This window comes from Protopterus annectens, chromosome 7.part1 (genome assembly GCF_019279795.1).
Source record: "Protopterus annectens isolate FY-2018-M chromosome 7.part1, PAN1.0, whole genome shotgun sequence".
NCBI lineage: Eukaryota > Metazoa > Chordata > Ceratodontiformes > Protopteridae > Protopterus > Protopterus annectens.
In genome coordinates this window covers 214352541-214375490 of record NC_056740.1, presented here as the reverse complement: position 1 = coordinate 214375490, position 22950 = coordinate 214352541, and the positions used below count along the sequence as shown (strand labels likewise).

The 22950-nt window shown below is 40.3% G+C and overlaps 1 protein-coding gene across 1 annotated transcript in view; it reads left to right on the top strand.

Annotated features, from left to right (window-relative positions):
* LOC122807567 (ubiquitin carboxyl-terminal hydrolase 4-like) overlaps positions 1-11969 on the top strand; it is a 153151-nt gene extending 141182 nt beyond the window's left edge. The window contains exon 4 of the mRNA XM_044078480.1: positions 11823-11969. Coding sequence (XP_043934415.1) covers positions 11823-11969 — 147 coding nt within the window. The remainder of the gene's footprint in view (positions 1-11822) is intronic.
* Positions 11970-22950: the final 10981 nt, after the last annotated feature.

Sequence of the window (22950 nt, the reverse complement as noted above, 5' to 3'; positions counted from 1 at the left end):
GGCATAAATGCCACCTTTCCAAGGCTAAAAGGAATGCCATATCTCTCACCAAATCAATGGGCAGAGGCTCAAAAACAAATCACAGCTCTCATGGACATGAGAGCTATTCAAAAGGTACCACCACAGGAACAAGGACAAGGATTTTACTCAAGACTCTTTCTGGTTCCCAGAAAGGACAATGCCTGGAGACCCATTCTGGACCTTTCTACACTAAACACTTACCTGGATGTTCCGAAATCCAAGATGTTGACATTACAGCAGCTTCTTCCCATGCTGGGCAAGAAAGCTTGGCTCGTGACTTTGGACCTCAAAGAGGCATACCTGCATGCCCCTATCAGACAAAATTGCAGAAGATACCTCAGATTTCTAACTGGTTCAATGCACTATCAATTCTCTGCACTGCCCTTTGGCTTATCTACTGCGCCCAGGGTGTTCACAAAGTGCCTGGCATCAGTAATTGCATTTTGCAGGCAAAAAGGAATTCAGATTTTTCCATACCTGGACTGCCGGATTCAAGCAGAGAGCAAGGACATTCTACGAAAACATCTGGCATACGTAAAAAAGTTAAGTTGCCTGGGGTACACAGTAAACGAAAAGAAATCAAAACTAGTGCCCTCACAGATAATATTCCTGGGTGCCAGCTTGAACACAATGGCCCAGATGGCTTATTTCACGCCAGACAAACCAGGACAACTGACTCAATATTTTCAATTAATGGCAACTAAGACCCAACTCCCTGCAAGAAAAATTCTGCAGGCCTTGGGCTACATGACATCTAGCATGCTACTACTTCCATATGCCAGACTGCAAATGAGGAAACTACAGTGGTACCTAAAGAATGTATGGTCTCAACACTGTCACTGTTTGGAAACAGTTATACCACTAATTCCTTGCCTACAACAGGAGTTTCGATGGTGGGCACAAGCTTGTCACCTCAACAAGGGACAGCCTTTCACTCAACCCACAGCCAGGCAAACACTGACAACAGATGTATCAGATTACGCCTGGGGAGCACACATGGCAGGAAAATGCATCCAGGGCGAGTGGCCCACAGAGCAAAGACATCTCCACATCAATCAAAAAGAGATGCTAGCTGTACAAAATGCTATTATAGCTTTCAAGGACCTACTGCATCCAGGACATTTACTATTAAAGACAGACAACACCACAGTTATGTGGTACATAAACGAGCAAGGGGGCACACACTCCTACCACCTCGGCAGACAAGCCATGACCTTGTGGAATACAGCTCTAAACTACCAAGTTCATCTGCAAGCACAATTCCTGCCAGGAGAGAAAAACACACTGGCAGACGACCTAAGTAGAAACATTATGGACCCACACAAATGGGAACTGAACCCACAAATATTCAGAATGATAACCCAAAAATGGTGGAGCCCGGACATCTGTTTGCTACCCCAAAAAAATGCCAATTACAGAAATTCTGCACAAGGAGCTACCACCCACAAGCATGGAAAGTGGATGCCCTCTCATTCAGCTGGAAATAACTACGAGTATACGCTTTCCCCCCTTTACCTCTCCTTCCAAAGGTACTTATAAAAGCCAGGCAGGAAGAGCCAAAAATGATACTGATTGCACCAGACTGGCCACGCCAGCACTGGTACCCAATCTTAAAGAACTTGACACAAGAACCACCTTGGAATTTACCACAAATTCCACAGTTGCTGACTCAGCACAACAATCGGATACTTCACAGCCAGCTAAAGACCTTAAATCTAGCTGCATGGAAAATTCCTTAGTCAAGCAAGCAATGCCTTTCTCCAAAGCTGTTATGGATGTCATTCTGGAGGCCAGAATGCCTAGCACCAGGAAAGCATACTCGAACAAATGGAAGAGATTCTGTGCCCGGAATCAAGCGCACAGGCTTGGCCCTGGACAAGGGCCTCTCTTTTTCATCCAAGATCCATGCCTCCGCTATCTCTGCTCATTACAACATGGATCCACCATTTTTTTCTAATCCTTTGCTCAAACAATACCTCAGAGGGGCTAAAAACATAAGACCGCCCCGTAGTGCACCAACACCTACTTGGGACCTGAATTTTGTTTTGGAAAAATTAACTCTACCTCCTTTTGAGCCAGCTAACACAGCAGAATTAAAATACATCTCTTGGAAAACTGCTCTGCTACTGGCAATAACATCTGCACAAAGAGTTTCAGAATTACAGGCACTAATGGCAGTGGAGCCTTTCCTCATCTTCCACCAGGGCAGGGTGTCTTTAAGAACCAACCCTACGTTTATGCCAAAGGTGGTATCAAGTGTGGCTCTAAACCAAACTATTCGCTTGCCAACTATTTATCCAAAACCACAGAACAAAGGGGAGAGACTACTACATTCGTTGGACATTCACAGACAGTTACGCTTCTACTTGGACAAAACCAAAGCTTTCAGAAAATGTGAGCAATTATTGGTAGCATACACTGCAGGAGCACAGGGAAAAGCCATTTCGAAGCAGACTATTTCAAAATGGATAGGACACTGTATACATTTCTGCTATACCCACCATGGGAAACCTGTACCTAGCAGCATTAGATCTCACTCCACCAGGGCAACAGCCACTTCTACTGCCTACTTCAGAGGAGTATATAAAAAGGAAAAGTAAACGGCTGAGGAGTACTTGCCAAGGATATTTTGGAAGCAGCAACATTGAGTTCTGTGCATACCTTCACCAAACATTACTGTTTGCCTTTATACTCCAAATTCATAGCTGGCTTCGCCACTGCTGTACTGCAGGGCCTTATAGCCACCCCTATTGCCTTATAGATCCAGCCTCCCTACCTCACCTTTGGGATTCCACCCTAGTGTAATGACTGCAGCAGTGTAACACGATGAACATAGTACAGTTTTGTACCTACCATAAATGTAGATGTTAGAGTGTAAACACTGCTGCAGTCCAGGTTACCCTCCCTCCTTCCCTTCTTACTTTCTGGTATTTACCTTAGGCATATACCGTTTATTACCTATGGGGTGTATTTGCTGGTAACTAAAAATGGTGGTTTGCTTTTCTTTTGTATTTTTTACTAGCAATTTGTATTGCCTACCTATTTGGAGGCACCTGACATCTGGGGCAAGAAAAACTGAAGAAAATGGCGTCGGCTGCATCTTATATACCCCTGTCGCACTGACATCAGGGAAGAGGCGACAGCAACTGACGCCAGACCAAGACTTTGGAACTCTGGCCGACTGCGGGGACCGCCTGACAGCTGGATAACCCAAGTGTATTGACTGCAGCAGTGTTTACACTACTTACATTTATACTAAGTACAAAACTGTACTTTACTTGATGTATTATCAGAGCCTAACTTTGCACCAAAAAATAAATAAAAACAATAAGGCTTTTAAAAGGTTTACACACAGTCAAAATTAATAATTCAACTTTGTGTCAGTAGCAAGAGTTTGTCACTTAGAGTTGCCTTTTCATTACTTTCTTGATAGTTTCATGAGGTACAATCAACACTGTAACACTTAAGTGCAGTCTGTATGATCTCAGTGCGGTAAAATGTCAAGACTTTGTCACACTGGACACCATCCTTTAAATATGTGATATGAGGGGTCTGTATTTCCTTATTTTGTGTGCAGAGCCAACCCCTGTTGACTGTATCAGATTCCTCTCTTTGTCGCACACGTGCACACATATACTCAGTCACTCACACTACAAGGAATATGTGGAGATGCATTTATTTGCTTCACCACTCATAAACCCATCCAGTTATATACAGGGAATGGGAGAATGTACACACAAAGGCTGAAAGAAAACTGACAGAGACAATATATTCATCAGGCATTTTTTTAAGAACCCAGCTGCTCAGTTTAGCAAATTTCACTTCCTCCTTGTATTCCAATTTTTTTCATCACTATTTGCTGTAAACTGCACTTTTTTGTTTTTTGTTTTCTGTGGTCTCTATTTTTTGCAGCATACTTGGTGTCATGTGTTTTATTAGCAGTTGCAGTAATCAAGAAATGTATTTGCTATTTTATTCTTTGAGATACGTTTTTTTTTTAATCCTTGTAATTTTTTGCGTCTAAGCTTTGGGATTTTCTTTATTCGCTGTTTGAGTTAGTGCCTCTTGTGTGTGGAGACTGAAGAAAAGGAGTAGTTTTGATTGGAGGCAGTTTGTATGGCCGCTCAAAGTAAATGACCTGTGTGGGCAGAAACTGAAATAACATGCATTTTTTTATCTTATTACATAATTCAAACGTGCTAGCAGCACAATATGTACTGATTTTCTAATTTTAGTTTTTCTTAATCTTGAATACCTTAATGGGCAGGCATCCTGACATTTCTTGCAAAGCTACTTTTTGCCATAATGCATTGTGAAAGTGCAACTGTCTAGACTAATTTGCCTTTCTTACAATGGTAAGATCATAATTCCCTTCACTTCAGTGACTGGTTACAGCAGTTCTTACATATTTACTTCGTGTTAATCTGTAAAAGTTCTTGCAGAAGTATAAAGAAACTGCTGGGATAGCATACCCATTTTAAAAAGTGAAAGTTTGTAAATTTCAGGTCTTGTCTTCCTCCTACTTCCCAGCTTTATTCAGTGTACCTTATTGCCTAGCTTGGAAAGCTCAGATAATTAGTTTGCTTGATTTGTGGGCCCGGGTGGGAGGAGAGTGAGAATGAGGCTGTAAATGATGCATAGCTTTTTTGATTTTGGTTGGTGTGAATTTAGTAATAGCTATAAGGTAACTTTACTATGTTTTATTTTTCCCTTGTAGGTAAGAAACCTTCTGATTTGTTAGGTAAAAGATTCGAGGTCAGAGGAAAAAGATTCCTCAAAGCGTCATGAGATTTCATTCGGCCCTAGTATGATGTGCACTGAGAAGGTTGATCAGGATAGAAATGCCATAGTGGGGAAGAAACTGTTGCATCAAATTTTATTATGTAGACGTATTGGGTCTTTCATTTTGTTGGGAGGAAAATATGCTCTGGAGAACTTGAGTTTGAGCCAAGAATTGCTTTATGTGGAAGTGCTGCATGATTGGTTGTTCACTGTGTAGTAGTTTGTTTAATGCTATAAAAGTCTGATAGTTAAGTATCTCTCAAGTGTTTTTTCATTCTGTAGGTTTGACAAAAACTGTAGACCGGACTGTTAGCAGTTAAATAAATGTATACAATTCAATGCAGCAAGCTGTAAAATAAAAAAAAAAAAAAAAAAAAAAAAACCTCATGCGAGCCAGAAATGGTTAGCGCTTTCGTTTAAATCAGTATTAAACTTCTTCAGCCAACACACACAGTTCATCACTTCCTTTAAATAAGACTTAAAAACATTTCATTGGCTAAGAAAGTTATTTAAAGTGGTTAAGACAGTTATTTAAAGTGATACTTCCTTGAAAACATTTTCAATACAAAATTTCAGTGTTTATAAGAACGCAAGACGCCATGAATTATAAATACATATACAACACATATTCATATTTCTTAAAATTCCCTGTAGTTTAAAAATCTACTAAGTATTTATTCATATAGTTATACTAAAAAACCTTGCTGTTTGTTCTTTATAATTTCTTTTTTTCTAAAGCCTTTAATTTTAACACTGCAGAAACTGAGGTACGTTCATTTATACCTGGCCACGAGTCTGCTTGCAGCTGAAGCTGCCATTTTAATTTCTTTACTTCTGATTGCAGTCCCCATGTTTGTTTGTCATTTATAAGTATGTGGTCAATGATAATAAAATAAAACGTATGGCTTGGACATTCCATAATATGTTTAGATAAGGCATTATTTATGTTGAAGTTTCTTATGGCATATTCATGCTCATAAATTCTTTGGCTAATCTTTTCTGTTTTTTCTATATAAAATGTGGTACATTAACTGCAGTGTGCCAGGTAAACCACTGCTTTAGATTTACAATTGCACTTTCCTTTTAAGTCTTACTTAATAATTTCTTATGATGAAATTATCTGTTTCTCTTATTTTGTTACACCATGTACATGCACCACATTTAAACATTCCACATTTATTGTTATAGGCAATAGCTTGTCCTTTCTTTAACAAATCTTTAAAACTCGAGCCTTTTTTATATACAATGAGTGGTTTGTCACCTACATGTTGTCTAACATAAGGGCCATCTAACAAGATGGTCCAGTTTTTCTGGAATATGGAAATTAAGAACTTATGTTCCACACTAAAAGTAACAACTGAAGCTTTTATATAGTCTGTTTTTTGACAGTATCATGTGCCACATCACTCTCATTTCTATCTTGCATAGCCGAAAGGAAAAGTTCTTTCTCTGTTGCTAAACTAAGCTGATCATTACTACTTAAACTGGGTTTAAAAAAAACCTCTCTCTTACTTTGTACTTTTTGAACTAAATCATCTAGTAGGTCTACTGGGTAGGCTCATTGAATGAACATAAGTTGTAATGTACTGCATTCATGAATGAAGTCTTCCATTCTAGAAACTATTTCACCCACCCTAACTAACTGAGCTTCAACCTCAGATTGTTTCTGATGGTACAGGTGGGAGCTGCTAAAATGCAGGAACGAGTTGGAATATGTTTGCTTCCTGTATATATTAGCAGCATATTTATTACATGTATAATCTTTAAATAAATGTACATCCAAATAATCCATATGTTCAGCATCAATTTTCCATGTGAATTTTAAAAATGTAGTTGTAGTATTAATATATGATAGTTCTTCCAGTAGACTCATAGGTCCATTCCATGTTATGCTTATGTCATCTTGGAACCTATGATAGGTTTTAAGGTGGATCCTGCACTTAGTATTAAATACAAAATTATTCTCCCAATAAACCATTATGGTATTAGCACAGGCTCCACCGCAAGATGAGCCCATAGCTGTCCCTGTCTTCTGCAAGAAATATTTATGGTCAAAACTAATGAAATTATTGTTAAATACCAATTCATGAAGTTCTAAAATAAGTGTTGTTGTTACATGTGGTACTTTGTTGTAACAGTATTTCATTAGTCCATTCTAGCCCTTCTTCCTTGGGTATTACTGTATATAATATATATTGACATCTACAGTCACTAAGATATCATCTGGATCTAACTGAACTTCATTTATATTGGCTAAGAAAGTCCATGAATATTTACAGATTTGAATTTCGTTCTGTAACACTTTTTTCAGCTCATACTCTACATATTTGGCACAGGCTGAAGTTATGGACCCTCTCCCTTCTAGTAGTGGTCTCATTGGAGGATTGTTAATATTTTTATGAATTTTTGGGTTACCAAAGAAAACTGGTACCCTGGGAGCTGTCACATTTAAATAATTATACAATGAGATGTCTATTCTTTGTTCTAAAAAAAATGTCACTCAGTTGGGATTGTATAGTCTTGTATACCCCCATTTAATTGAGTCAAGGACACTTCTTCATATGTATCTGTATACAATAAATTAATTTTTTCTGTGCGTTTATCTATGCTCATTATTACAGGTTTCATAAGTCTTATGTTGGCACTTTGCAACTCTTTCAAAAGATATGCTTCCAGATAATTTAATTTTAATCCAACTCTGTGTCTAAATATTTTAAGTCAAGTTCACACATTTTTTTTCATACATGTGAAATTTACTCATTAAGGTCTCTAATTTTATGGTGAAGGGGGGGTTGAATATAGAGCTGATGTTATACATATTACTTTGATTGTTGTTTACCACTTCTTTGATACAGCAATGAAAAATTAAGCCTTCTTAGATATAGCTTCAAATCAATCATAGTGTTAGTATAATTAAAGTATTTTGTTGGTACAAACGTCATTCCTTTTGCAAGAAAATTGGCTGTACATGAATTGATCATATCAGAATAATTATATACTCTAAAATCACCCTGAACATTTTTATGATAGAAAACTGTCCACATTTCTGTTCTCATTAGACACACAGTGTTGATTCACATTCAGAGCACCAACTGAATCACATTCCAGCTCCGAAACACTACTTAATGTTTCCAATATTTCTGTTTCGGTCTGGCTCCCTGAAAACCAGCATCATGAGAATTTGCTTATGATATAGGTTGGTTGCAAGAATCTGCTTTATTTCTTCTTTCAGACCATCTTAACGGTGGATATTCAGAGTTGTAATTAACTACTGTTTGAGGCTGGTGCCTCTATGTTTCCTGGTTTGTATGAAAATTATAATCTTGAACCTTATGCCAAGCATTATTACTTTTGTTTTGTTTCTTTTTATGCTGAGGCCCTGATGGTTTAGGATATGCTAGGCCATTAGCATACTCATTAAGGGCTCTAATTTTATGGCTTTTCCTTACTTTTAAATTGTCAGTGTCTCTCAGTGCTGTTATAAATTCTTAAATGCTCAGTTTTAAATTGCTCATATGCTTCATGTTGCATGATGACTCTAATGCCTGCAGGTCACTACTAATAAGGTTTCTCTCTTTCATTATGTTTAACAGTTCTAATAGTTGAAACCCAAAATTGTCAAACGGTTTTAAAACATAGATGTGCAAGGTTGAATTAGTCAGTAAACCTGTTTGATACTTCCATACGCGTAAGCCTTTTGGTAGAATGTGCCGTTTAATGCATTCTTTAAAGTATGTGTTTTCTAGTTGTAATTTCTTGCATTTAAGTAACTGTGTATCAAAATCATTTAACTTGCCCTACAGGGTTTGCTGTGTTTGTTTATGTTCAAATGAGAATGAAAACTGTGCTTCAAGGCATTCATTTAGTATTGGTATGTTCCCATTAGTATGGTGTTAAAACTCCCTCTCTTCCATTTGAATGCCTTGTATTCGTCTAGTTTTGAGGCTGAAATTCATAGAGTATTCTCATTAACAAGCAGAGATGGTGCTTGTGAAGCTAAATAAAGTGGTGTAAGGTTAACGTTACTTCCGATGTTGTTCCTTTTCCTGTAGCTCCCTGTAGTTGGGCATTTGCATCTGCTACATGTGCTTGAATGGGTAAGCTCAGTTTCATATAATACATCCATTTGTTGGGTGAGCTGCAGCACCAAAGCTGTTAGATTCCCAATGCTCTTACCCAAATCATCCTGTTATTGAGGTACTGCTGCTGCAGGAGTGTCCGAGCTACTACCAGACGCCATAAACTGATGAAAGCTATAACACCAACAACAAACTGATGAAAACGACAAAAACTGTAGACCAGACTGTCAACAGTTAAATAAATGCATGCAATTCAATGCATCAAGCTGTAAAAAAACTCGTGAGCCAAAAATGGTTGGCACTTTCGTGTAATCCAATATGTAACTTCTTCAGACAAGGTTTTTTAGTATAATTATATGAATAAATATATAGTAGATTTTAAATTACAATGGATTTTAAGAAATATGTACTTGTGTTGTATCTGTATTTATTATTCAACTTTATTATGGTAGAGATGGTGTCTTATATTCTTTTAAAAAGTTACAAATTTTCCATTGAAAATATTGTAAAGGAAGTATCACTTTAAATAATTGTCTTAACCACTTTAAATTGTCTTGGCCAATGAAATGCTTTGAGATCTTATTTAAAGGAAGTGATGTGTTATCTGAAGAAGTTTAATATTAGATTAAAGAAAGCGCTAACCATTTTTTGCTCGCATGAGTTTTTTACAGCTTGGTGCATTGACTTGTATTCATTTATTTAACTGCTAACAGTCCGGTCTACAGTTTTTGTCATTTTCATCAGTTTGTTGTTGGTGTTGTAGCTTTCATCATTCTTTAGGTTTGCCAGCTTAGAGATAAAGATTAAGGTTTTGAGAGGTTGTGAGCGCTTCTTCCTAGATTCCTTGGTTTGATTTAATGTGGCACATGGTAGTATCCTTTTAAGAGAGTGGTACTGTAGCAAAGGGGATGTATGTCATATGGCAGTCACAGTGAAGACCTCATGGAAACTGATAGAACATTGGCAGCGGCTGTTGTAATAAATTTTCTCAGTTTCCATTTGCCTACTACTTGACTGTGAGTGCAAGGCACATAACCAGACAGTGGCTCCAGGTTATCCCTGAAAAGATGCACGTGTTCCTAGTTGGTTTAGTTAGGATTATAGGAGGTTACTAGGGTAATTGCCCTGGGGCCCTTACAAGCCTAGCCAAGAGTTAATCCCCAAAAAAGAAACCTCAGTCAGCACCTGTTGCCCCCGTCAGTGAGGGACAAAGGTGAAACCCCGAGGACAAATTTATGGTTTCCCATCTATTCATCAAGGTTGCGTTTGAAGAGGGGTCAGTGAGGTACTCTGACTTGTACTGATGAAAGAAGTTAAATAAAAATCGAATACTCTAATACTTTTATTCCTATTAAGTCAGTGTTCAGTGTTTAGTAACAGCGAATAGTTTGTCTGCACTTTTATTTAGCCTGCACATTTTATAAATTGAAGTCCTAAGTTAGAAAAATTATTTTGAAATTTGGAGTTATGGATTTGGAAAGGAAAACTCGAGCTCTGGTTATGATTTTGCTTTCAGACACAATGTTGGAATTGTATGCAGAGGACTTTGACCCAAGATGTATGGGTGGATAAACAGTTTATAGTACTTGATTAAATTATCCAGAAGTGAGTGACAAGTTGAGCATGTGAGTTACATACATCATGTTAAAATGTTATTGGAGAGTGTGCTGTCCCTATGGCAGATTGTTATGGAGTTTGAGACTAGATGTATTCATGTCATACTGATCAAACCTTTACAGTATGTGAGATATGTAGTTGCACAGTATCACAGGAGGCAAGTCTCGTGCTTTCCAATGCAAACCACACAAAACATGATGGCAGTAGTACACACACACACACACTCCACCCCCAACACAAAGCATGGACCAGACACACAGATCCACATATGCTAAGACTGTTAACTGCAGTCTTCCAAAATGTTAAAACTCTCCCAAATGTGGCACACAAAACAGGTATCCTTAGCAGAGAACTCTAAGACAACAAGCACCAAGACACACTCGTCGTCATCATCATCATCATCATCAGAGGCTGTCTCAACTTCTAAGCCCATAAGCCAGACTTTCACACAAGGTAATATTTGTGTCACAGGAGACACTATATTGTGAGACACACAGATGTCCCACTCACAAGGCTAAGCAAGGAGAGTCATAGTCAGCTGCCTGTCAGGGGCAGTATCCATCATATCATGCATACACTCAAGCCATTGCACCACAAGTACTAGTATGAATCCATAAATAGTCCATGTGGGTGTAAATGACCTAAGATGAATCTCTCTGGACTCTGAAGAGAGATATGATAGAGCTGTAGAACCATGCATGTCAGTCCAGTATGAGCCCAGCATTTAGCAGCATTCTGTCATGTTTATCATTCTCAATGCTGCAGTAGCCTATGAGTTGTATCCTGCTAAGGCTACAGCACTTGGCCAGCTTCCCAAAGCTCAAACTCTGTCTCACAGCCACTCTGGCTGCTTATAGGCTAATTCCTTTTGGAAGGAACTGTAAAAAGCAGTCACAGTGACTAGAAATCTTCTGTACTTTTGCCATTGTGTACAGATGCATCTCTAAGACTTTTCTGGTGTAGCAGTCCGCCAAGGCTTCATGTCCCAGATAAGACTCCATTTAAGGACCCCTTCCACACATATAAATTATAGTTTAGTGTTTTATCTGATTTATGTGGTAAATAGTGGTGTGTCACTTAAAGAAATTCAGTCTTTTCAAGTTCGTCAGTAGATGTTTGTCGATTACTGTCTGTAGGAACTTCTTTGAAGAGGTTGACAGTCTTTTAGTGCCCTATGGCTATATTTAAGCTTGTTTATAAAGTGGTTTGGACAGTTGTAAAGTACTTCTTCTGATTATACTTAGTTTGCTTAAGTTTTATACAAATTCAAAGGACCGCTGATTTATACAGTTCTGTTTTGTTTTTTTTGTTTTTTTTGTCAAGGACTTGTGTGGTGCTTGTGTTACTTTGTTGTCCAGTAATTTTGATTGGACTGGAAGGGCTGTGCGCTATTTGTGTTTACTAGTGACAGCTTGCCTTCCAGTCGATTCATTCAGGCATACCTTACTGGCAGTCAGGTTTTTTCCCTAGTTGAAGCATGGAGACTTATTCTGGTCCTGATGGTTTGTATCTTAATATACCTAAAAAAAAAAAAAAAAAAAAAAAATTAAAACACGAGTCTCTCTCTGTCTCTCTTGTCTCTCTCTGTCTCTCTTACTATGCCTTAGCCAATGGTGGGTGACTGCAGTAGCCAGTGTTGGTCTGGGGTGGTTCGAAGTTCTAGAAACATTGGTAGAATTAGTGCAGGCTATGGATGACGTAATTATGAGCAGTGTTAGCCTTACAGAGGGGTTCCCAGTGGGAGTGGGCTTGCATCAGGTGTCGGCTGTGGGCCCACTGCTGTTCATACTGGTGATAGACTACATCAAACATGTTGGAGGGAATAGATCAACATAGTTGCTGTATGTAGACTATGTGACATTACAGACAGACTCTAAGCAAGAATTTCAGCAAGAGGTAGGAGAATCAAATGCAAAACTGAAGGCACATGGGATGAAACAGTACAGATAAGGCAGTTTTAATGGCAGCAAATCGAGAAAATCAGAAAAAGTTAAGAAATTAGATAGTGGAACAAGTTAATAGTTTCAAGTATCAGGAAGGAGAGTTGCGGTTTGAATGAGGAGGTCATAGGTAGAATCATAGTGGCTGCAGTCAACTGGCATGCAGTGTCAGGAGTAGTGTATGACCAAAGAATGCCAAGGAAGCTAAAAAGTAAGGTCTGCAAAACAGTGGTGCGACCAGTACTACTATATAGTACAGAAAGCTAGTCTGTAAAGGCTGAGCTGTTGAGGAAGTTAGAGGTGATTTAGATGAAGTGCCTGAGACAGGTGGTATAACGCATACTGCGGGACAGTCGAAGAAACTAGGACATCAGAGCAGAAGCCAAAGTAGCTCCAATTTCACAGAAGCTCAAAGACTACAGATTACAGTGGTTTGGGCACATGCAGAAAGCAGAAGACAATCTGGTGAAGAAAATTTGGGACAGATAGGGAGAAGGGAAGTGGAAGCTAGGTTGTGTGAGAAGAGCTTTGACAGTCTGGTATGAATGCTGGAGAAGGTAGTGGCATTGAATCGAGATGGTGACTTTTGACACGAAAGCCTGACCCCATGTGGAAAAAGAGGATGATTACGATGGTAACTACCACAAATCTAGTAAACGGGGAATTTTCCAAAATAAGAGTCTGGCACCAGCTTCAGAATCACTGTGTTAGATACCTGGTTACTTTCTCCATCTTCCTTCCCCTGTTTACCTTCCACTTTCAAATCTCTCTCACTGCTTCAGTTTGCTGACAGATAATTTCAAGCAAATAGGTTTTAAATGTGATTCAGGAGATTACATATGGCAGTGGATCACTTATCTGCCTCCTTTCAGTGGGATTCCTCCTTACCCGAGTTGTTTCCTGAGGTGCTTTAGCAAGTGTTGGATGTCCCAGAACATGTTCTTGCACAATACTTAGCAAGGGGCTTTATTAAAGAATTTCTTTTCCCAAAAAAGAAGTTGTGGTGACCAGTTTTGGCTGTCTCCTTCCTCAGTCTCTCTGTGTGAAGGTTCCAGAATTCAAGGTGTTGACCCTCCAGTCAGTGTTGGCCCTTTTTAATAGACTACTGTGTTATGGCAACTTTAGACCTTGAGGATGGTTACTATCACATTCCAATAGCATGCAAATTCAGGAGATTACCAAGTTTGTTTCTGTGTCACATTATTATGTGCATTACCCTTTGGGCTGTCTACTGCACCGAGTGTTTTACAGAGTTCCTAGCTGCTATGGTGGCTCGCTGCAGACTGCGATGTATCCACATTTTTCTTTATTTAGACAACTTGCTTGTCTGTGCAGAGTCGTAGCCCAAATGTCAGGAATCCATAAAAGATTTTATCCGTCTTAACCCATCTGGAGTTTCAGATAAACATTAAAAAAAAAAATCCTTCTTGACTCCTTCCTGACTCTGTCACACATGATTGTGTTTTCAAGGTGCTGTATAGACACCATAATTCATAAAGCCTTTTTATGTCAACACAAAGTGGAAACTTATCAGGAAGTATTCCTGAACTTTTCTCATCTGACTCTAGCTTCAGCCAGAGAATTCCTCAGAATTCTAGGCCTTACGGCTTCTCTGATCCCAGTGGTACCACTTGCCAGGCTACACATGAGAAAGATTCAGTGAGGAGTTGTAAAAATAAAAAGGAAAAAAAAAGTGGATTCTGCATCTTCACCGTCTAGGTTTTCAAATTCCAGTGTTATGCTATGATTTTGAAAGTTAGAACTACATTGATGGAGCTATCAGATGGCTCTCCATCCAGGACTCCCTTTCTCTCTCTCCCTACCCGAACACAATTGGTGTTGTCAGAGTCCTCAGATTTCACTTGGGGTTCAGTTTCTATGGGAGCAAAAGTGCAGGTTTGTGGGGTAATTTATACAGGGAAAAGCATATAATTATCAAAGAAATGCTGGTTGTCATTCAAGCTGTAAAAAGTTTTACACCGTCTTTGGCAACCACTCCCTTTCCAGGTGCTTACAAACAAACCCACAGTAATGTACTTAAACAAGGGGGTATCAAGTCATAACTATGCCGCTTGGCAGTAAGTAGTTAGCTCTTCAACACTCTAACTCTTCAGACCTCTTGCATACCATCAAAGCAAAACATAGTGGCATACAAAACTCAGCAGATCCTGGACCGTCCGTCATGAGAGAAACTATGTTCAGAGGTATTCCAGGATTTGATGTAGATGTGTTGTCTTTATCCTAGCCTATGGACCGTGCAGTATGTCATATCATTGACACCAGTTCCAGCAACCGCAATTCAGTTATCAGCAGCCACACTCCTGCCTACAGGTCCTTTGTGCAGAAAATTCAGGCTGGTAAGGTACCGTCCCAAGCTAGTACCAATTTATAAAATGACAGTCCCTTGTTTCCTATGAGTATTTGTAATTGTGATCTGGTTGGGGCACAGCTGAGCAAGTACTCTTCTCCGTAGACTTTGTACCCTATTAAAAAGTGCAGTAAGGCTTTGTGGAAAGCAAAATATACTGAATCTCTCCCTTTTTTCTCTCTCTCTCTCTCTCAATGATTAAGCTGAGGAGCTAGATTGGAAGGAAGGACCAATTCTCCTGCCTTCCTTTCTAAAGATATTTGGTTTTGAAGAATACCTATAGTTGATGCATTAAACTGGCGGTTTTGCCTTCACACTCCATTTTCTTTCTCCTAGAGAAGACCACAGACCACCTGCAGGTTTAATCTGAAGCCCTTCTGGGTGGTTCTACTCTTAATTGTATGAAAAAAAAATGCTACCAAGGTTTCATGGAATAATCTGGACTTGGTATCCCTATTATCCAGTAAAGCTGAGTGTTCTTTTCACCCTTTCATGGAATGTTAGGCAGAGAAGGCTCCTAAACTAACTACCATTGGAAGTTTATTAGATCGCTGTTGCAGTAGTCCTTGCATAAGGGATGAATCTTGTCGAGGATACCATACGTCTGCCCAATCTACAAAGCAATAGGCCTCTTTATCCTGCACTGTACATACACCTTGAGTATAAACAGACTGGCCAGTAGAAAGAAGAGGGACGTTCAGATGTGCCAAAATTCAGAGCTTTCATGACATTGGTCTGTGGATGCAGACTGTCGTCAGTGTTAGTTTACTATACAGTTGTCTTCAGTTTCAAGGTTTCAGGCAGATAAGTACCCCATTGCTGAGCCTTCCTGTTGACATTTTTTGTGAAACTGCTTCATTTGCCTGTCAGAAAAGGGAAGTGTGGTTGTGGTGTCACATACCATATACGGGCTCCCATTCTAGCTGTTTGTGTTGAGTGGCTGAATGCTACAGTAAATTGTGTACTTTTTAGTCAGTTGTTTGCCTCGGGCAGTAAGCTAAACTCTCTTTGCATTATTTAGAGAATAGTTGGACTTGGCGCTTTTGGCCATGCCATTGTTGTCCTTTTCTGACCTCCCCTTCAGTTCCAAAAAAGGAAGGCTTCAAGAGGAAGGGGTGATGGAAAAAAGCATGTTCTCTTTTTTGTTATCCCCACAGACCATCCTTCTGTTTCTCTTGGTCCTTCTAGCACATCTCCTTTGGCTCAGGATACTCGCACGTCTAATCGAACCAACCAGTCAGCTTGGAAGATAGAATCAATCATTTTTTATTTTCTGAGACTCTGGGGGTTTTTTATTTCGAAATGTTACTTATGGAGGTCTAGCCTATAGCTTCTATGCTGAAGACAATACATCTTGACAGTCTTAAGAAACATGCCCTAAAAAACGAGCATCTCTCCCCCTCCAACCCTTTCTAGTCAGAAAGACAAGCAATAAGATTGGTTTAATTTTGCACAAGGGTTGGGAGGGTGGCCTAATGGTTAAGGTATTTGCCTTACAAACACAAGGTGTAGGGTTTGAGTCTCACAAGGGATAATTGGCTAGGCTTAAAATGGCTTGCAAGGGCAGTTAGCTTAGTACTAATCTATGAACCTATGTTTAAAACTATTCAGGCCTTTCAGTCTTCTCTACAGACTGTTCATACATTTATACTGCAGTTAAAAGGAAGAGAGTTCATTTTGAAGAGGACTTTTCAAAATTCTGTCAGTGAAAGACTTGATTATGCCTTTCAGATTCCCTGTCCCACTGGATGATATGAGGCTGAGGATACTTATTCTCAACCCCCATGAGGAAATTCTCAAGTTGCTAACAGGAAATATTTTTTTTTCAAATGGGAGGGTAAAGAAGTTTCCAGCTCACAGAAAAAGGTACTGTGAGCTGTTGGACATGGATACCCCCAAGTCTGTTGCTTTCCTGCTGTTTTGGGAACTCTTAGAAATTGCTTTTCTACTGCTTTTGTGTCCTCTAGGCGGTAAGCCCCCATCCTGTAAGAAACTGGATAGTTATTTTAGGGGTCCTAACTTGCCCAGATCTAGCTTATTTGCTCGACAAACTAGATTGCCAAAACCCATGTGGCCAACAGTTTAGTTCATTGATCGCATAAAGAAGCCAAACAGCACAGTGTTTCTGTGGGGAGGCAAGCCCCTCTCTAATTATATGTACCAACTCTGAGATCACATTACAATGGGAAATGGGCAAATTACCTTAACCCATTGTACCTCTATCCCACTCAGAGTGGTATGACTATCTAAATTGTCGACCATATGGGTTTTGACAGTATGGTTGCTCAGTTAAAGGGAACCCATCTGTACAAGTACCTTTATAATGTCCTTCAGCTGATCCTGCTGTTCTCTTGTTGGATTCTGACAAAAGTGCTAGAACTTTTCTCTTCTAACACAATCCCTAGTAAAGACTGCAGAGGACTTGATAGTTATGGCAAAAAGGCATACACTTCTGCCACCTCTGCCTTTATAGCCATTAATTGCCAAATCAAGTTCCTTTTTATCTGTTTTCAGCAACTTGGGTCAAACCTTAGCTAATCTTCCCAACTCTGACTTGAAACGGAAGGTTCTGAACATGCGTAGTGCTGCTTCTCGGGTAGATAAGCAAGGGCATTAAATCTGTCTATAGTGCTGTGGATGCTGTCTTCAGAGTAGCAACAACTGGGACACTTGTGAGAGGGCATGTTTGGATAACACTTAATTCCTTCCCTACGGATGCAAAAATCCACTTCAATCCCTCTACAGAGTTGAGTTTATTTCTAATGCTGCTGTTCAAAAAAGTTTGAAAAGAGGGAAAGGTTATGCAAGGAGTTAAACAGCTTTTCCCATCTCCAGTTCCTAAATTTTAGCACAATTATCCTTTCAGTTGGTCCATATTTTTTCCATAAACCCTTAAAAATCTGGTCAGCAGAAATCTGTGAAAGAGCAGTTCAAAGGTAAGTGGCAAGAGGACTCAAAAAAGAAATCTAATGGGTCCCATAGATTCATCTCCCATGGATCCACCTCCTGAAGAAACTTTATAACCATCCTTGCCACTTGTTCCCTCTTTCCCCCTCCCCAACCCATCCTCCCTCTGAAAATCACAGGGAATCTTTATGCCTTCTTGCATGGCAGTCAATAAACACTATTTGGTTGTAAGCATCATAGAACAGGGTTATAATCTTCAGTGGGTATTTTCGCCAATTCTTTCAGATATTCCTCAGCTCCTCAAAAAAAAAACAAAAAAAAAAAAAAAACAGGTTTATCCTTCAGGGATTTATAAAAACATTTTTTCAGGGCAGTGTGGCTAAGGATTTTACTTAGACTTTTCCTTGTTCCAGGAATGAGAGAACCTGGAGGCCCATTCTAGATCTAGCCAGTCTAAACACTTTTCTGTGCATCCAAACATTCAGAATTTTAATACTTCACACACTTTCCTCCTCTGTCTCTCCTCAAACCTTGCAGGTTACTCTAGACCTAAAAGATGCTTCCTTATTTATTCCCATTCACAGAATGAACAGTCATGGGTTCTTTGCCTTGGGATTGCTTTATCTGTTTGCCTTTTCGGGTTTCTACCACGTTAACAGCTTCACTGTGAATCTTTTCCACAATTTGGGTTCTCCCTGAACCTAAAAAACTTTTGTCTGATTCAAATTTAGTCTTTTGCTGGGAAGTCTTTTAGGCACTTCCCTGATTACTGTGTTTCTTACCCCAGAAAAGAGGAACTTTTCAACGCTTCCTTATTCTTAACAGAAAATGTCCATTGCTAAAGAATTTTTGAAAAGTTCTCTTTCATTGCCTTATGATTCTTAATATCAGACTTTACATGAGAAGGATCACTCTGGTGATAACACCACTGTAATGTGGTATATAAACAAACTTGGAGAAACAACATTCTACCCCTTTGCATGTTGTCTGTGATTGCCTGAGACATAGCAATCCATCACAGTGTATTTCTTCAGACACCTTAAGTTCCTTCAGAGCAGAACACAGTAGCAGACTTCTTGAACAGGTCCAGGATAGTCTTTCATGAGTGGATATTGTATTGGGAGCATCTTACTGCACATAGTCTGCCAGCAGGAGGAACTCCCCAAATAGGTCTGTTTCTCTTCAATGTATTCAAACAGCTGAAACAGCCCTGTTCCGGGACACCTTTAAAAGAAGCTTGATAGATTTATGCATTTTCAGCCTCCTGGATGAGGATGTTTCTTAATTCCATTACTGTTTTCTTTGGCATGTCCATTGTCCCTTCAGAAGATCAGGAAGGACTTAGCATTAATCTCTCTTGTAACTCCCTTTTGGCCCAGACAACACTGGCTGTCTCCCTTCTCATGCAAGTAGCCAATGGCAGTTGCCTGAAGTTTCCTCATACAGTGATGTCATAGGTTCATAGGTGTTTACTAGGCTAATGACCACAAGGGCCTTTTTAAGCCTAGCCGTGCATCCCAAATCTCTTGACAAGTTCTGATTCCCTTGAAGAGTGCAAGTGTAAGCATGGGCCTGGGAGACTAACCATTTAGAGGTTACCTGTGTCCATTAGAGACATAGGTGCCAAACCAGGGATGAATTTCAGGTTTTCCTTCTAATTGTCCAAGTTGCACTTGAATTTGGTTAGGGAGGAACTCTGCTTCATGTGAATGGTGAGCCTGTTCCATAGGGTAGTCTCTGGGATACATACCTATCTCTCCAGCAAGTCCTGTTTTACATCACAGGCAAGGTTTAAGTCTTTAGAATGGTTAATTCTGGTGATTTTTGTTTTGTGGGTATGCAGGAGGTCCATCAGAGTGGGGTCTGACAATACCCTGTATGCCAGGCATAAATCTCCCCTCAAAAGCCTGTAGTAGACTGAATACAGGGATAGGGCCTTTGAGATCTCTGGTTCAATCCAGTATTCAAATTCTGAATCTAACTGTGTGGATAATATTTTTAAACCCCTCTGGACAACTTTTTTCCCCTAAGGATGTGCAACAGGTATTGAAGGAGGCAAAAATGCCTGCTTCCTAGGAAATGTCATCTATCCAAATGTAAATGATCCTCTCGTTGGTGCCCATAAGAGTACAGAACCTATGTCAAGCAGAGGGTTCCATTGCTTCTCCAGAACCTGTATGAATTATGCTATTCTGGCCTTGTATACACTTAGTAAAGGTACATATTTTGGAGATTTCAGTACATGTGCCACTGCCCCCCCCCCTTTAATCTTTATATCGAGTCAAGTAGTAATTAAAGGGGATTTTGCTCATCGGATCACAAAGAAAAAATGTCGCTTCTCCTTGGAATTTGAATTTTGTTTTGGAAAAATTAACTCAGCCTCCCTTTGAACTTGCACCCAGCTTTTCTCTAAAAAATTTAAGCTGAAAGACTTCCTTTTGCTAGTAGCTTCTGACTGATTTTCGAATTATTCACCCTTGTGCATATTCAACTTCTTTTGATCTTTCACAGTTACTGGGTGACTGAAAACCAGTCCTTCCTTTGTGATTATGGTACTCTTATGAATTTTACTCTTAACAAAACCATCCATTTCCCTGTTTTCTGCCCTAATTCATAGGAACATAGGAAGTTACTAGGCTATTGGCCCTGAGGCCCTTACAAGCCTAGCCAAGAGTTTAGCCCATGTTACAACAAGTCAGCAGGGACTCGGGTGGAATCCCAGGAGTGTATTTTCTGTTCCCCATCCAGTTATCCAAGTTGCACTTAAAAAGGTTTAATGAGGTACTGTGCTTCACTTGGAGAAGGGAGGTACTGTGCTTCACTTGGAGAAGGGAGTCTATGCCACAAAAGGGGGGAGTCTCTGGGACATGTATCTGTCCTGCCAACTAGTCCTATTGATGTCGCAGACCAGGTTGAGGTCACACATGTGGGTTACTCAAGTGGAGCTTGACTTTTAGATATGCAGCAGTCCCATTGTGGTTGGGTCTGACATTGCTTTGTATGCCAGATAAATGTCATCTCTGAGAAGTCTGTAGGAGACTGAGTAGAGGGACAGGGTTATTAGCCTATCTTTGTAGGGAAGATGTTTGAGGCCCTGGATTCTCTGGGTGAGGAACCTCTGTGATCTCTTAAGCTGCTGCATGTGCTTTGTGAGGTACATGCCGAAAGGGGCATTGTACTCAATAATGGGTCTTGAAAGGGAAGAATACATGGATTTTATGACCACCTTGTTCCTGGATGAGATGCCCTTACTAATGAGGTGGGCCATGTAGAAAGCTTTCCATACAGCAAAGGCAATATGGTGGTCAAAAGTCTGATTGCTCATCAACCTAAATGCCCAGGTCCCTCACGACTGATTGTGTGCTTTAGTATCTTATCCGTGTGATAATTTGTGGAGATGTCATGCTCCCCAAAAGGGGTGATGCATTTTTTGGCCTTCAGTATGAGGTCATGTTTCTGGCACCAGTCGTTTGGGTGGACCTTCTTGGTGGATGTCCACATCACTAGGGGAATTGATGACCGCACCCAGCTTGCAGTCATCTGCATACTTGGTCAGCCATAGCCCACTAGATTTGACCTGCACCTTTGAGAAGTATATCCCAAACAGCAGAGACCCCAAGACTGATCCCTGTGGTACATCTCTTGTTACGGGTCTACTACTTGAGGTGGCTCCCCTCTATTTTGACTAGGTGTTAGCCAGTTTGCTACCCATTTGGTAACGTATGGATTGATTGATTGCCTAGTTGAGAGAGTTTATCTATTACACCCAAGTGAGGAATAGTATCAAAGGCTTTGGCTTAGTCAGGGTGGGCGGTGTGCACAGTCTTCCCTCGTCTATGGCCTTGGTGACGGTCTCAAGTCGACCAAATTTAACAGGCATGACGTCCCAGTGACAAAACCAAACTGTGCGGGATCAAGTGTCTAGAGATTACCAGTGTCCTTTTTAATGAGGTCATGATAATCCACTCCATGGCCTTGCAGATAAGGCTAGATGTTCTTTGGGTTTCACTGTTGTAGTCATCGCATTTGGGTTATCTGCTTGCAGTAGCCCTCAGTCAGCCTGATGGTCCTGTGTCGGTTGCGGTCTCTTCTTCCGTGATGTCCGGTAGTCAGGGGTATAAAACATGCAGCTGCCGCCATTACATCAGTCTTTCTTGCTGTGCGGTGCCTGAAGCAGAAGCAGTTCGCAAGTGCTGGTCGACCGACTCCTGAAATTTTCGTTTGAGGGAGGGTGGAGGAATGGTGAGGATGCAGGGAGTAGAGTTGGTAAAGGTGGACGAGTTAAGTACTTGGGATCAACAGTTCAGAGTAATGGTGAATGTGGAAGAGAGGTGAAGAGAGTACAGGCAGGGTGGAATGGGTGGAGAAGAGTGTCAGGAGTGATTTGTGAAAGAGAAGGTCTACAAGAGGGTAATGAGACACCAGCTATGTTGTATGGGTTGGAGACAGTGGCATTGACAAAAAGGCAGGAGTCAGAGCTGGATGTGGCAGAGTTAAAGATGTTAAGATTTTCACTCTGTGTGACTAGGATGGATAGGATTAGGAATCTGTATATTAGAGGGTCCGCTCATGTTGGACAGTTTGGAGACAAAGCAAGAGAGACGAGATTGCATTGGTTTGGACATGTGCCGAGGAGGGATGATGGGTATATTGGGAAAAAGATGCTAAGGATGGAGCTGCCAGATAAGAGGAAGGCCTAAGATAAGGTTTATGGACGTGGTGAGAGAGGACATGCAGGCGGTTGGTGTGACAGAGCAAGATGCAGAGTATAGGAAGAAATGGAAAGAGATGATCCACTGTGGCGAACCCTAATGGGAAAAGCCGGAATGTGATGATGATTGCATGCAGCTGAACAAGTGGGAAAGCATACTTTGCAATGTGGTTATGATTCACTGGAGGCCTCTTGCTTGGCCACAGTTACAGGTTCTGTGATTAGAAGGCATGCTTGGTTAAAGCAACAGAATCTGCCTGATCATGTTAAAGCAAAATTTATTAAATGCACCATTACAGCATGACACTTTGTTTGGTACTAAAGCAGAAGAGGTGTTGAAAAAAATGGAGGATAAAGCAAAATCCATGCAGACAGTCAAGGATTTCTTACAGGTACAGCCACCCAGGTTTAGCAGGAACTGGCCTAAAAATTGGTCCTTTCCAGTGTCAGACAGACCCCAAAGAGGCAGATACAGGCGTCCCAGAGGCAGATCTCAGCCCCAAGGCTCATACAGGCCTAAACAAT